At 42.7% G+C, this 16901-nt stretch overlaps 1 protein-coding gene across 4 annotated transcripts in view; it reads left to right on the forward strand.

Moving 5' to 3' along the window:
- Positions 1-16901, forward strand: part of LOC311320225 (nuclear factor 1 B-type) — a 76020-nt gene that overhangs the window by 23471 nt on the left and 35648 nt on the right. For 3 of the 4 annotated variants that reach the window (XM_084451936.1, XM_084451935.1, XM_084451938.1), the window contains exon 3: positions 16057-16110. The exons of the other annotated variant lie outside the window; for it this stretch is intronic. In XM_084451936.1, the coding sequence (XP_084308062.1) occupies positions 16057-16110 (54 nt within the window). The remainder of the gene's footprint in view (positions 1-16056; positions 16111-16901) is intronic. 4 annotated transcript variants of the gene reach the window in all.

Genomic DNA, 16901 nt, shown 5'->3' on the forward strand with positions numbered 1-16901 from the left:
AACAGTACCATTCACAGCTAATGTGATCTTGCATTGTGTTACTGTATGTAAAGGCACTTCAAGATTACCAGTTGAGTTGGTTTATTTTGATAATAGACAAACAGTGTGATCACTGAACTGATAAAATGATGATATTAGATGTTGGCAGTGAACGTGATGCAGGAATTGCTGACGTTACTCTGGACAGAAGAGCAGTACAAACCCGGACGAACTAGCCCCTAGAACTCCCTAGTTCCTAGAACTACCTGTTCGCACAGCAGGGTAAAGCTCCTCGCCCCCCGCGCAAAGAGGGACGGTACAAGTGACTCGCCATCTTATACTGTAGTCTGCTATCACGGGGTAGCTGCGTGCGAGAGAGAAAATAACTAATCCTCTGATTTCTGTTCATGGGGAAAATTATTTTTTACCTAGTAGATGTCTTAGTTACAAGGTTGAACTAGGAAAGCAGTTTCGTGTTAGCAATTACAGTTTAGTTTGAGAAATCCCCGCAATGCTTGATGCAGTCAAACGCCAAAGTGTTTTGGTTGTGATCACATGCTTATAAACCCCAATCTGTCCACGCAGATGTCTGAGTTACAACAATATTGAAGCAGTTTCGTGCGTGGGATTTATTCTGTTTGGAAAATCAATGTGATTGCTAAACATGGAAGCTTTTTTGCGCAGTGAATGTAAACGTGGTGCTGTTGTAATAAAACTTAGATAGTAGGCTCCCTATTCAGCCAATCAGAAATGTTCAGTGCTGCTGCCCCACCCACAGGGGCTTTCTGGCGGGAATTTAGTTCACAACAAACTTCCCCTGCAGACCCCGGTTCCTGCAGTGTGAACACAGTGAGTGCCCCCAAAGGTTCCTAGTTCATGGGAAACAGTACCACGGCCTGAAAACGCCTAGTATGAAGAGGGGGAGATATTCTTTGACTGTAGCCGGAGATCATTCAAACTTCCTTTCAACGGCATCAAACAAGTGCAGCCGACCCAGTCGAAAAAATGCATTGGCAGCACATCTGCTGAAATCAATACAGAGAAGATACCTAATGACAGGTTCACAGGGAGCTGCAGAGAATATTAAGCTTGATAGTAATTAAGCTTGCGCTCAATAGTCTATACTCTCCTCCTCCAGTGGCCAGTGCAGATGTATTTACTGGCAGTTGTTGTGTTTATGGTTTCCTCTGGTGAAACATGCGTAAAGAGTGGTGGATGAAATGAGAGGTTACTTAGTGCCTCATCACAATGTGGCCAGGCACTGTCGACCACTTCCTACCTTTGTGTGGTTGAGTGCTCAAGGGTGTGGTAGCGGATACATAGTCTCGGCGGGTTTAGAGCAAGGAAGGAAGTTTGGTGTCAAAGGCTGTGGCTGGTCCTGTTATCTGGGCAAGAGACACTTGCTCTAAGGTTAGACCAAACCTGTATGATTCAGAACTAGAATCATGAGTATTTAGGGTATTTGGAGAACTATGAAAATTAAGTGCTATAATCAAGTATAGTGTTTACACTACTCTTCATTTTGCCATGTCAACATTACTAATGCAATGCAATTGTTTCGAAAAAAGGCTTTTTAAACATTTATTTGGAACAAGCTCTTTCTTTTACTGCTCACTGCAGAGACCTCTCCTGTAACCTTGAGAGAAGCCCGCGCAGGCCCCAAGTTCAACGAGTGCATGAGGCATATTTTCACTGAGCATGCCTGGACCGCCCCTACCAAAACCCCCAACCGTCCGCCCCTTCCCCAGCAGGCCTATACATACTTTTTCTCTCCACTGAAAGAAGACTCCCTGTAGACATAGACGTTCACAGTCTGCACAAAGGAAATATATTGTGTACAAAGAATTCCACATGGTGACATACGATCTGTGTAACTCAATTGATTACAAAAAAGCCACTTTGTGTGCACTGTTCTGTTCTTTGTGCAGGTATGAGTGGTTTATGTAAGAACCTCTATTAATTAGTTTCTGTATTGTTGTATTTGACAGTCTTGTTAGCTTGTTAGTGGGGATATTTGCACAGTTAAACACTACTCACTCAATGTTTAATTACAGTAGAAATGGTGCTCGGAGAGCACAGACCTCTGGCTATGAATGCATTTCGTGGCTCTGTGGGGTGGTAGGCCCCCCAAAACTACTGGTGTTGTCGCGGAGCGGGTGTGTTACTGATATGTGGTGTCAACAGTGTCGTCATAGATACTAATAAGTGGACCCTTAGCAATGGGGTGAAGGTGCAAGTATAAAAAATACTTTCCCCTCAAAAATTAATTAATAATGTATCTAGTATGCCAGACCTAATGGGTCTGGAAATCCTGCATTGATTTTCGAATTTCGATCATCGAAGGGGCGTTATCAACGGTCAGACCAAAATGCATCTGGACATAATTGGATAGATCACGAGATCTATAACCAATCAGAGCAATGAAACGTGGGTCAGTTATCGTATTGTCATATGAAGTGGGTATAGTCGTTGTATCAAACCCGCCCCATATTAGATAAATGGTTGTGATTGGCCCGACCAATATCAGGTCAGCTGGGACTCAGTTTGAACAGTTGGATGACCAGACTGATCGATGGAGTGAAATTGAATGTGAGCTCACGTTATCAGGCTGGCGAAGCCAGGTCTACACATAACACTAGTAGCTATCTATCTAGCAAGAACACTATCTAAATATCTACATTTGCAGTCTAAATTTGCACCCACTGTGGGAACCATGCATGAATAAATAAATACCTTTATCCAACCAACTCTGATTTGGGAGTATGCATTTCACGCTCTTAAATTGTGTAATTTGTACACAGATTGACAAGACTGGGCTGGGACTACAGTAGTTTGTTTGCTGTTAGAGTTATATCATCCCAGAATGGCCTTTGGGGAATGTGTCTGGAAGTCTTGGGCTGCTGCAGGTGAGTTTGTGCCAAACTCAAGTGGCTTGGACCAGACGCCACACCACAAATGGGAAGCGCTGTTGCATGGCTGCCAACCAGCGAAGGTTGTGACTGCAGGCCTGCCATTGGTGTCAGTGGAGAGAGTATTTTCACCAAACAGTTTTAAAGATTGTTTGCCCTGTGTATTCTGTGAACAATTGCCAGGTTTGGGATTACCATGTCTGATCCAATGGTGGCTCTTGATATTTTTCCCAGTTCCAATGATGCAACACCACAGCCCTCCTCAGTGTGTATGATCTTTAACAGCCTTTGGAAAGAAGCTTCTCTAAAGGCGAGAAGATCACTTCAACTCTGGCCTAAAATATTTAATATTAAAGATTTATGACATGAAGATCTCATTTACTTTTATCATAGACTTTGTATTTGTCTTAGAGTTGCACAAGTAGTGTCATCTTTTAATAAATTTCATATACAGTAGGCTATGCAGTGTATAGTTAACAAGATGAATACAGTATATTTTTACCACAAGCTCCATTAAAACTTACATTAAAACCACCAGAAAGTAGTAGCCTTTTTATTTAATTTTATTTACATAAGTAAATAGCTAATTTGAACTATTTGACCCACTGTTTTGCTGTTGCAGAATATGCGCAGTCTTAAAGCCAAACTGTGATATTTTTTAATCCTTTATTTATACAGGAAAGAGGCTTTAGAGATCAGGATTTTTTTTTAAAGTTCCCTGTAATTACATACATAGACACTATATGTGACATGACATAGTCACTATATGAAACAAATAAAAAATACAACAAAAATACAAGACTGAAAAGGAAACAAACAATAGAGTACACAACATGACAAGGGGAAGAAAAAAAGCTATATTCTCTTGAAAGTAGTTCAGACCCCACATTCACCTGATATGTTTGTACTTGTCATGAAAAGGAAAAACAGCATATCAGCATATTGACATTTGTTACTGTAAAAGCCTCCTGTATGTGTTTTGCTGTGCCATGAGGGTGGGGGGGGGGGGTAGGTTGTGAAATGTGTTTGGGGGTTTCCCTCCAAAGTTGGAAAAAGGCCTGAGGCAGAAATAAGTAATGCATTTGATGCTAGCATATCTGGGCTGTTAAAAAGGTGTGCTAGTCCAGCCCTCCACATTCTTGATTCATTAAGAGGCAGTGCTGCCTTCAGGAGCACAATGGAGCTGACATATACAGTTAGTGTAAGTGTGTGTGTGTGTGTGTGTGTGTGTGTGTGTGTGTGAGAGAGAGAGAGAGAGAGAGGAAATGTATTCCTGTGTATAAGCGCAAGTGCTGTGGAATGTGTGTATGTGTGTCACTCGCAATTTGTTCTTATATGAGTCTTCTACTGGGAGGAGGGGGTGAAGAGAGAAGGAATCGCGTCACACTCAGGACACAGAGTGCTACTTCCCCCCCCTCTCCATCCTGGACGGTTCCCTGCCCTGTGAGAAACATGCCCCAGTGAAACATAAACAGAGTAACCCTGCTTGCTTGCGGTGTTACCTTCTTGTGCAGAACCGTCTCTAGTGGAACCCCAACTAACAGTCCCACACTACTCGCCTTTCTCTTCCTCTCCATCCAGACTCTTACCCCACCCAATCCTGCCCACATGTCATCCACTGAACTTTCAGCATCGCAGCTAAAGTGAAAACAACATGCTCGGATGACTATGACTAGAAAGCAAGTCTTTTGGGGGGCTGGCAATGAAGCTGGTGCAGAGACCCCTGTGGTTCGGCTGAGAGGACGAGCTGAGGAAGTGGAGGAAAGAGCTCGGAGAGGGGGGAAGGGAAAAAGCTGCAAAAGGGGAATTCCCGTTCAAACCCAAACCATGGAAAAAGTGACTGCAAGATATCTTCTGCCATGCCATGTCAATATATCGGGGGGGTGTCTGTTACCCGTGTCTATATTTCAAGAGATTATCATTTGGGTGCCTCGCGGAAAGGTTAAAGCAGTATCATGAGCACAACCCGACTAAAACCTAACAGAACCGTAACAGAAACACTTCCCTCCAAAACTTAATGTGCATTATAAATAGATGGTGGTTTTGTTCTTTCTATCGTTCCAGTGTTTTGGCAACAACCCAAAAATGGACAAATTCCTTTGCATTCTTGTTCCAAATAGTGAGAGAGACCGAGGCTTGCCATAGCTGGGGCTGATGTACAGTATGCTACACACGTGTGCTTCACTATAAAATTAGGCCACATGTCTTATAGTCTGCAGTTGGCCTTTTTAGATAATTACATACTTTGTTACTGTACTCAAGTAGCTTTTTGGATAACTTCATTATGCTATAGGAGTCATCCTGAAAACAGCTTTTGAGCTCGTTAAGTTTTCTGTTCAATATTTAATTACATAATGCCTGTAGATCAGAGTGGCTCCTAATAGACGCTGCTTTCCCCGGTGTAGACATAACACACGACTCCAAGTCTGGCTGACAAGTTTTCTGTTTCGGGAACTGGTGATACCCCAGTCATGGATTTCATATTTGGCCATTAATTCCTCGATTAGCTTAACGGGAACTCTATGTCATTCGATAAGATCAATGCAGTCAGTGATTGATAGAGAGGGGGAACGTAAGCCGTTGGTATGGAAATCCTTGGCGTCAAATAACCTGGAAAATGTGACTAATAAGAAAACTATTTTGGGGGTTTGCATTTGCTGTAGGAGAGAGACTCTGCGTCAACTTTAGACTGGCCTGTGCGCTCGGCAAATTCAGTGAGAGTTTCAAACATGGCATCAAACAGGGTTGCTACCTTTTGCACCAAGTCTGACTTTGAGCTCCATCTGGTGTCAGTGGAGTTACATTTGGATTTCAAAAAGTCTGGCGTGCTGGTTTGTGCCAGTCATGAAATGATGCAGATTGTTTGAAATGTTAAAAAACACACAGTAGCCACACAGAAGATGCCTTTGACACCGTACAAAGCACAAGGTTTAAAGCCCCATTATGTAGCGGTCCAGTTTTGTGCACTTTAGCGGCCCCTAAAGGCCACTAGAGCCATTACAACTGCAGTACCATTGTCGTAAAATGCCGAGAGACGCCTGTTACGCCTCTCACATGCATCTGTTGACAACTGACAAGCTGAGGAAAACGGAGTCTGCCGGCAAATTCGAAGAGGAGAGCTATGTCGTCCGACAAACTAACTTTTTGATAACTATGATGACAGACCCAAAAAATAATGTGAGACAAATTAGCCTCAGCCATTGTACATAACACTAACTAGACAGGCTACATAGTCACATAATGTCTGTTGTGGGTTTACTGGCTTCTCTTCCAGCTTCTGTGCCATAAAGCAGAACGTTCATGCGATAGAAAACCGCGGCTCGCGGTCAAAAGTTACATAGTGCAAATGTAGGCCGCCAGACCCCTCTATGGGAATGGAAGAGGTGCTGTTCTCGCTATAATAATTCAGCACACCAATAGATCGACTTTGGAACTAATATTTTAAGATGAAATCAACAACATAGTGGGGCTTTAAGCGTTGCGAATTGCATGCTTGTAGATTGCTTTGGGGAAGGTTTCCTTTAAAATTGCTTGAACCCCACGTTGACTACCAGACATAAGTGTGGCCCCATCAAAACTGAGTACAACACACAAGGCAGGGTCTAGTGCTGTGAACACCTAAAAAACATTTTCAGAGATTCCATTAGCAGTCATGTTCCCAGTTGCAACAACCCCACAGCTTTCTCTTTCAGTGCACCCTTGTAGAGATATCTCACGCAAACAGCAACTAATTCTCCCCTAGACAAATCTTTACATTATTAATGCTATATAATACAAGTAAAAACAATACAATATACAATACAATCTACAATATTGTATAAAATAATAAAGTGTCAGTGGGGGTCCCAGGCCTTGTTGATGAGACCAGCTGCAGTCGGGAAGAAACTGTTTTTGTGCCTTGAGGTTTTGGTCCTGAGGAACCTTGGCCTCCTGCCAGAGAGTTTGTGTCCAGTGTGGGAGGGGTCGGCCACAGTCTTTCTTGCCTGCTTCAGGGCCCTAGAAGTGTGCAGGTCCTGGAGTTCTTGGGTTGTTTCTGAAGTCCACAGTCCATCTCCACTGTCTTAAGAGTGTTGAGCTCCAGGCTGTCTTGGCAGCACTAGGACAACAGATGGACAATCTCTCACATGTAGACGGGCTCACCCCCATACAGTACATACAGTTTATGAATTATCGACAAGAAACACTGGAGAAGAAGCACAGTTGTGTTGATGGAACATTCATTCATGTGCATTTGTGCCTGCTTGTACATTGGAGTTGTAATAGCAGAAATAAACTGCCTCGACATCTGTTAGCAATGTCAGCGGTCTGTTTTTATGGTTGTAATGTCACATTAAATTTGGTCCTCTATTTTTTTGTCACCACACATCCCATTCTAAGCATCAGTAATTGTCTGGAAAACATGCTTCGTTTCTGTGACGATGCCAGACCAAGATCTCTTCATAGCTGTGCAGAATGGCAACCGGACAATTCTGTTCCTCAAATTTTCTTTGTAATCAATCGATTTTAAATATTTGTATGTACTTTTTCATCCATTATTACAATGGATCTGTTAGGTTTTTTAATACATTATTATGTATTGTTCACATAAGTCTGGTTATTTTCAATGGATAATCAGTTTAATGAGTAGTTTTTCATCCGTTTGATCTGGTCCTATGGAATTCTTTCTAAAGATATAGCCAGCTATCACTGCAGATTACTTTTTTCAAGATGGATGACCCTCTTCAAGTAGAAAGAGCAAGTTGAATCTTTACCAGATAAGATAAGCTAATAGAGTATATTTCATGAGAGCTATTGCTATCTTGAAAACGTCCAACCATAAGCCTGGTAGTTAAATGGCATCAACAGTACAGATGGGAAGAGGAACTTGCCTTCATACTTCATGTAATAGTCTGTTTTAGCAACCCAAAATCGGTACTAGCATAATGAACCTATATTATATTCATCTCTCTACTTTAACGTTACCGCATACAGTATGATGATTGCTTTAGCACCTACTGGCAACTGAGTATCACTCAAGTGGGCTTTGAGCATCTGGAAAGGTGCTATATAAATACAATGTATTATTATTAGGTGGCCAAGAACGAAAGTGCAAGGAACCCTATTGTAATTGGTAGTTTTCCTATTATTATTATTATTAATATTATTATTCTGCAATGGATGTCTATGGCAGCACCTATAATCGACTGGCAGCTTTTTACGAAACTTTGCACCATGGTAAAGAGTCATGCCAAGGTACAATGGATGTTACATCGATTGGCCAAAGGGAGGTGCAATAGCAAACAATTGAAATTGCGAACTTTGAACAGGGCCCTGGTGCAGCCTGCCTCTATTGCTTGTGAGAATTTCTGATGGATTAGCCATGTTTGCACTTCTGAGTGAGTAACTGCTAAGTCATTTGGATTGATGATATTGGCATTGAGTCATTTTGTGACAATTGGTCTCAAGAATTGTTTTTGCCACTGACATTTGTATGTTCAAGACCTGAAGGCAGGCTGCATTTTTATAATTGAACATCTTGGTGATTATTAAACGTTTTTCAATGAGTTATAATGATTCTGAAATGTTTTGACCACTTTAGACATTTGTCCTCTTGGCACTCAAGGAACATTGAAAGTAAATATAGAAATTCAAAATAATTTAAAAACAGATAAGTATTTACCTGGCATCAAGGCCAGATTGTCTCTGAAGTTCTGTGGGCCAACATCTCCAAGGCCAGTACCAAGGAGAGCTGAGGATTTCTCTCTCTCTCTCTCTCTCTCTCTCTCTCTCCCCATCTCCATCCCTCGTTCAGCTAGTGGAGAGTAGACTTTGCAGGTTTGAGTTGTCTCTCTGTGGCCTCTCATGGCTCTCAGCAGTAGGGGATCCGTGCACTGCCACATAGTTATCAGACTGGAGGGGTGAGGGGCAGGATGAAAGAGTCGAATCACACAGACTCTCCGCTGAATGCCTGTCTGGGGTTTGGGTCTTGCTGGCGTCGCGCTTACCCTAACCTCCTCTCTCCCACTTGTCCTGCTCAAGAGCTGCCTCCATTGAGCATGGCCACACATAATCATCAACCATGATCCCACCCCACCACCCCCCCACTCCAACCCCCCCCCCCCCCTAGCGCTTCATTCACAACTACAAAACACCCCTCTGGTGGACCTCAGCCTTTCTCTCTCTTTTTTTTTTTTTCACTACACCCCCTTTCCAAACTCACCTCTGTACCCCACCCCCGCTCTTTCCCCTCCTCTTAACTACTGGCTAGGAGTTAATGGACTGTTTTGGCTGGCCTCCAGACGGAGAGTGTCACCTCATTAGCCTAGTGGCTAGCCCCCCAGACTGGAAGGGGGAGGGCTGTGGGGGCAGATGGGGCTACTACAACGGAATGTCATTCGTGCACCCCCTGCCCCCCCCCCCGTACCCACTACCATGAATGAGAAACACGCATGCATAATTTAATCTATAGTCTCGCCCGCCCCCCCCTTTTTCGTCTAGGCAAAAAAAAAAAAAGGGCTTTTGGATGTTTGCCACCACTGAAAAGATGGTTCTTGCTGGAGGATGTGGAAACTTTCTATCCATACGCCCCCTGCTCTTCCACCACGGCACTGAATGGCTGGGTGGCAGCAGGCGAATGCAAATGCGCCGCTCTGTCAGTCAATGAAATGACGGCGAAGGGAATATAAGAAATAAGAAAGAAAGAAAATATTTTGTCCCGTTCAAACCGAAACTGAAAATGTTATTTCTGACCACTGTTTCATCCCCATCAGTTTTACCACTGATGTGCGCCTTGTCTCAAAGCAAGTGTTAAGTTCTCCAAAAATATTGCCATGTTTTGGTTTTCTATGCAGGATGAGAGAGTCAATGTGCAACTTTACTAAAAGCTCACAGAGTAATAGTATGCACATGTCTATGACACGGTATGAAACAATAATATGAATGGCAGGCAGTGTCATAAATTACTTGGAGCTTTGTCAGTGAGTATGGTACAGCTGTTAGAGAGCGAGTGACAGAGAGGACATGGAAACAATAACTAGGTTGCTGTGTGCTCAAGCCCTGGCTGCTTATATTTCATAGTACAGAAGAGCTTATTGTTAACAGCACAGCCATTGACCACGGTGCACCTTTCAGCACTGCTCCACTCTAGGAGGACCCTGTGTGTGTTGGGCTTGTTGTGTCTGTGTCGATGTGTATTGCTGCATTACTGGGTAAATTAGTAATATGTGTAAATGTATGCTTCCATTCTGTGTCTGTATATTTGCATTATGGGTCCCTTGTCCCTGCCCAGGCTCACTGATGATCTGCCCGATTGTTTTGGACCTGCTCTGGAATGAATGTTTATTAACCTTAGTGAAAAGTAATAAATCAAAGCATCAAATAAGAAATAAGTAAAAATGAAGCAATAACTCATGAGAGGGTGTGGCCAATATACCACGGGTTGTGCTGCGGTCACGTGGTATATTGGCGATATACAACAACCCTCAAGTCATATCAGGAAATATTATGGGATAAATACCAACTATTTCAGTGCCATTTATATTGATTTTAGTAAACTCCGCCAAGAACAGCAGTTCCTAAAACTATCATGTTGCTATGGAGTTTCATGTTGCTATGGGGGTGCTGGATTCTTTCTGAAGTCTACAACCATCTCCACTGACTTGAGAGTGTTAAGCTCCAGGTTGTTTTGGCCGCTCCAGGACAGAAGCTGGTAGACTGGCTACAGTAGGCTAGGGCCTATCGGAGACGGGGACTTGGATTGGAGTCGCATTTAAGTTGCACTCACAGTAACTTGTGACTCGACTTCAGACTCGTGCTCAAACAAGGGAAGGGACAGAGAGGGACAACCCGACATTTGCTCTCCATGCTGCGTTGGCTCACAGCCACGCACAAAAAACTCCAGTCCCTACTCGGACTTGAGATTTGGGACTCAAGCATCTCTGGGGCCTATACAGGAAGACACATGGCAACACTTTGTTGCAGAAGCATAAGGGTGCACGTCTTGTCAGTGGAGCATACGATTAATGCAAAGAATCATGTAGACGCGTCTATTGAGTAATCACATTATTAATTACACATGTGAACGGACTAATCGTATTATTGGCATAAACCAACAATTCCCAATAATCGGGTTTCTCATTGTCATGTAAACACACTCAACGTCCTAGTGGAAGATGAATCTTCTCCCAAGTCCCAGATCTCTTGCAAACTGCAGCAAGTTTTCCTTCAGAATTTCTCTGTACTTTGCTCCATTCATTTTGCTCTCTATCTTTGCTCTCTGCTGCAGAGAAGCGTCCCCATAACATGATGCTGCCACCACCATGCTTCATGATAGGGATGGTGTTCGTAGATTGATATATGGTGTTAGGCTTGCACCAGACATTGCGCTTGTCACATCCTCCACTTCACCTACAGTAGCCTATGGCCAGGCTCTCTCTCCCATGGCTGTCTCTGTCTATCTCTCTGGCTTCAGGCTCCAGTGTTATCCTGATTACTGTACATAAAGCCCAGATTTGTGAAGTGTCCAGGCTATCCCATGCAGTGTCTCCCATCTCAGCCATGGAGGACTGTAATTCCTTCAGAGTTACCATAGGCCTCTTGGTGGCCTCTCTGACTCTGGTCCGCTTGCCTGGTTACTTAGTTTTTGACAATGGCCTGTTGTAGGCTGATTCACAGTTTATTATTATTTTTTATGATGGACTTAACTGTGCTCCGGGGGATTCCAATGCCTTGGAACCTTTCTTATATCCTTTGTGCTTTTCAAGAACCGTGTCCCGGATCTGTTTGGATTGTTACTTGGTTTTCATGGTGTAGTCTTGTTTTGGGAATGCATTTATTCTGAAATCATGTGAAATGCCTCAATTGCACATAGATGGACTCCATTCAACTAATTATGTAACTACTGAAGAAAATTGATTGTGCACAAACTTATTTAGTCATAACAAATGGGGTGAAAATCATCAATTATTTGTTTATAGATGATTTCTAAATTAATTAGTTTATTTCTAATAAATGTTTAAAAAAAAAAGCTTAAAAAAATACCTTTTTATTTTTCACTTTGGCATTATAGGGTACTTTGTGCCCATCCATGCAATGGCCACATGTCCCCCTATGGCAGGTGCCAACCTTTGAGGAACTATTCAATGCCAAGCAGGAGCTTCCCATCTGCTGGCTGGCACTCAACCACCACGATAAAACCCTCCCACCAGCTCTTTTTATCTCTGTGCACTGTCTTTTGTTGTGGTTGTGTGAGTTATGGCTCTTTCCGATAAAGGCCGCTTTGTTTAGTCAACAAAGCCAGGCTGATAGGGAGAGACAGAAGCAGACAGAGAGAGAAGAGAAGAAAGAGAGAAGGGGACACAAGAAAATATATGAATGATGGAAAGAGAGCGATAATGATGGCAATGATTTGGTGGAGAGAAAAGATAGTACAAAACTACTGCAGATGTGATATCACAGAATACCACATACTGTACACATAGACAGCATGAAAAATAGACAAGCAATAATAGAAACTATACCATAGAGATGGAGACTTTTAAGAGACAGAGGAGCAACATTTAAGAGAGTTGAATGTGCTGTTATTGGAAGCTGGCCTACACAGTGAGGTCATCATGGCAAAGCCATGAAAGATAGAATCCAGAAGCAGAGGAAAAAAATAGAACATAACACTCACATATACACAAACCACACACACTGCAGTGTGGCTTTACTGTACATGCACAAGGAAAAGTCAGACAGCTTGCTCTCCTAACAGTGCCAGCTCAGCCAAACTGCTTGAGGAGGACAGAAAGTGTGGCCACATCAAATATTTACACTAGCACAGCTGTATTGTTGAAACATTATGGTCGGAGCGATCCCGTAATTAGGTAGATATTTCTGCAGCTCTGTTTTTCAGGAGTCCAACCCTCTGCCCCTAACCCTTAAAAGCCCTCCCTCCCAGGCTGCTGAGTCGCGTCTTGGCAGTACACCCATGCCTCTGGCAGCCCAGCTATACATGTGCTCCAACCCTGCTCTGCATCTAAAATGGCTGCCAGACGGCCTTTTCCTGAAATGTCGACGGTATGCATCTGTAGCATGTGTATGAGTGTGTGTGTTGTGTTTGTGACCTGGGATTGTGCACAGAAGCACCTGTAAAAAAAAAAAGCAAGAAAACAAAAGATGCTTGTGTGTGTTTGTGTGTGGCTGTAGAAGTGAAGAAATTGATATCATGCCAAAACACAAGAAGATGGAGGGCATATATTACTATGTATAAAATATAGGCATGCCATGTCTATAGGGAGAGAAAGAAAGAGACAGACATACTGGCAGAGACTAAATTTCACAATGACGGTTCAAGGGGTATTTGCAGTCCAAAGCAACTCTGTTAGCTTTCCACCTGCCTGGATAGTTTCAATGGAATGATAATGATAATTGTTTCAATGGAAGGACCACATAAGAATTCTCATAATCCTTTTTCTGCAACTGTTACTCACTGAAAATACAGAAGAGCTTGGTTCCTGTGTTTAGCTTTTTTACTCTTCATGGGCCAAGTTTATTTGTTTAAACAAGTGGCAAGGACGGAAGGTGCCAAGAAATGCTGTTTTTGGAAAAGTGCCGTGTGTCTTTGGTATCTATGCTGCCATCATGCTCTGCCAAGCTCCCAGAGCAGAGTCCAACCTCGCAGACCGCAACTGTTTATTTACAGGTTACTTGCGTTTATTTGAAGATTGGCCTGCAATTTGGACAGATACTGTAGGCTACCGTAGATACTGTAGGCTACCGTTAGGCACAGCTTGTATTTTTTCCTCGCATGTACATTCATATAAAAAATTTTTTTACCATAGATGGGACATTTAAATGGATTCAACTCCAAATATTTCAAAAGTTCATATGTTGTGAATTTCAAGGTTGCTCTGAATGCCTTGTGGGTATTCGTAAATGTTTACTGTAGCTGTCTCTATCTTAGCATCAGAACACCTGCAGCTGGGAGCGGAACCAACCTGTAGGTGAAAGGTCAAATGTAGTGTGATGGGTGAGGTGCTCGCTGGCTCTAGAACGTGAAGCTCCCTAAGACCTGGGAGGGTGACTGACAGACATGACATATGCCCTGATCCCACCTCAACCCTTCTGGTGCTGCGCTGCGGCTAGTAGTGGAAGATGCCGCCTCTCCTCTCTAATTGTCAGAACCATCTGCTCCTTTGTCACAGTGCCTGTTCAGTTCTAATGAAAGCCGTGATCTGTTCAACGCTCAACGTACAAGCTCCCACCTCTCCCTTTCCCTCTCTCTCTCTTTCTCTCCGTCTCCTTCTCTACCTCCTCCCCCTCTCTTCCTCTTCTCTCTCTCTCTCCCTCCCTCTCCCCAGGTGTAACTAGACTGACTACGTCTCAAGCGTAGCATGAGGATGGGAGGAGACAGGGCAGCGAGATAACTCCCTACAGGCACTTGTGCTTCCAGATACGCCAAAAACAAATCTTACAAACACGATCAATGGCCACTTGTTAGTCTGTGGAAAAACATTCTGTCATGTCGAAATCAAAGGATGTTCCATGATTCAGGGGAGTTATTGCCTCTAAGGAAGCAGCGTGTAAAAACCTCTACAAAGAAATCAGTATGCCGTAAAAGAGCTTTCAGGGTTAAACATCCAGGTTTTTCCCCCCTTAACGTATGGCTCTGTTCCCTCCCTACTTTGTCATTGTTGAGCCGTAGCCAAGAACATTCCGTTTTTGCAGTACTGCTTAATGGTCAAATTTAGGGGTGGGGGGAGCGAGAAAGAAAGAAAGGGAATAAATCTCCCGAGGTTTTTTGCCTGACATTTTTCCCTCTCTCTCTCTCCTTTACATCTGAAATTGAGCTCATGAGAGCTTTGCTGAAAAAGGAGTGTTGCTGCAAGGCAGAGCTATCTGAGTTCACCTTCCTCTCGTTCTCATCCTCGCTCTCTGTGTTAAAAGGCCTAGATCATATCTCCCTTGTGTTTCTGACTGTGCTCTTGGAGCACGTGGGGCCCTCATCATTCAAGAGAGTCTGGTCAAACACAGCCATTCACTGCTGTACAGTAGTACACTTTCTCCTTCCTTCATATGCTCCTTGTTAGCCAGTATGGTGGAGGGACTCCATGGGAGAAGGCTCCTTTCCTGGACTTTGGAATAGAATAGAATAGAATAGAATAGAATAGAATAGAATAGAATAGAATAGAATAGAATAGAATAGAATAGAATAGAATAGAAAGTTAATTCGCCATGTGTAACAAGTACGGGTACAGGTACATTGGAACTCTTGTAATCACTTGTCCTTATAGTATCTAATCAGTGCTAATCAGTTCCTCATTCCAGCTAGACATTTAAGGGTTCTCAAAATGGCAATTTACAATACTTGTTGCTTTTAAATACGCCCCCCCCCCCACACACACACTCCGAGGGGGCCAATGTCAATAGTTGTAGAGGAGCAAAATGTGTGTGTGTGTGTGTGTGTGTGTGTGTGTGTGTGTGTGTGTGTGGTATGGGAGTGAAGTCAGTGTTAATGTTGACACTTTGGCATTGGCTGGTGCGACATTATATTTGATGGCCTCTTTGTGACTAACAAGTACCTAGCCTGTGAAAAGCCAGAGGCACATCCAGAGGTACTGTGAGGTAACATCGTAAATTACAGGTCCTCATACCACAGCCCCATGTACTGTACCAGATGGGGAGAATTCCCCTGGTGTTCCAGAGCGCGTCCTTCCCACTGTTCATCCACATGCCTCTCATAGCAGAACGAGGCCCAGAACGCCGTGTTCCCCTGCCCAGTCAAAACTACACAGAATGCCATAGGAAAATGCTTTGCTTTTACTTTCTGCATTGCTTTTTGAATTTTCACTTCCATTCTCATTGTCTAACTCTCAATTTACAAACAACATCAAATGTATTCAGTCATCTGGCCTGGCTTGTCAGCTGCAGTCACACTATCTATTCATTATTTCAAAAAGAAGTAGTAGTAGTAGTAGTAGTAGTAGTAGTAGTAGTAGTAATTATCCCCAAAGAGTAGAATAGGATTACATTGGTACACAGAATTTGTTTTGTGTAAATTATATGATAATGATGGGCAGATCACTCAGACCAATATATATCTTGATAATTATAAATAATAGTGGATTTGTTATATGGATTTGTTATATGAACTATATGTTTTATGGCCTTCAATAAACTAAGTCTTCTTCTGTCATTGTATTTGCAGACTCACAGCAGTCAGGAAGTCCCAGTAACAATGAGCCAGGCAAGAACCCTCCAGGTACGTACCTTGCCAATAGTTCAAACCCTGTGGCATCAATCCCTGTGGCACCACAGGCTAATTTAAAATTTCTCTTCTTTGAAAGATTTATTACACCACCATAGTTGTCCAGTAGGGGTGCATCGATCATGAATTTGTATGGCCGATTGCAGTTATTTCACTGTCAAGTCGGACGAATAACCATAGACCCCCCGACGGTCGCACATAAATAATCATCAATTAGGCCTATGTAATAATAATAATAATAATAACAATAATGATAATAATATAATAATAATAATGATAATAACGATAATAATAATCATAATAATAATAATAATAGAGAGAGATGGAGCTGCTGGTCTCAGCTGAAAAGTAGAATTTTTTTGCCTGACCTTCATTTTGAAATTCCTTGAAAGAACGCTACCGGACATGAGTTTTTTGTGGCAAGGTTCACACAGAGCAATTGTTAACTGGAAGCGTGTCTTAAAATGTCCAAACTACTGTACAGCTATTCAGAGATTTTTTTCAACGTGCGATTAGCATTGTCAGCTTTGGATATTTGGGCTGTATGAAAAAATGCTTGCGGAATGCCAGGAAGAAATCTGTTGCCAAGGAGAAAAGTGCAAAGGATGTTGAACATGGTTTATTTACTCTAAGATCAAGCTACAGTACATTGAGGAGATTCTGTAACATTGTCCTCATCGAATAAATAAGCCTATTGAAGAAAATACCCTTACATTAAGATACATTTTGTGGTGATGGGTGCCACGGACAACCTTTTAGTTTTGCGACAGACAGCGGCCATTTTG

This window comes from Borostomias antarcticus (assembly GCF_949987555.1).
Source record: "Borostomias antarcticus genome assembly, chromosome: 17".
Classification (NCBI taxonomy): Eukaryota; Metazoa; Chordata; class Actinopteri; order Stomiiformes; family Stomiidae; genus Borostomias; species Borostomias antarcticus.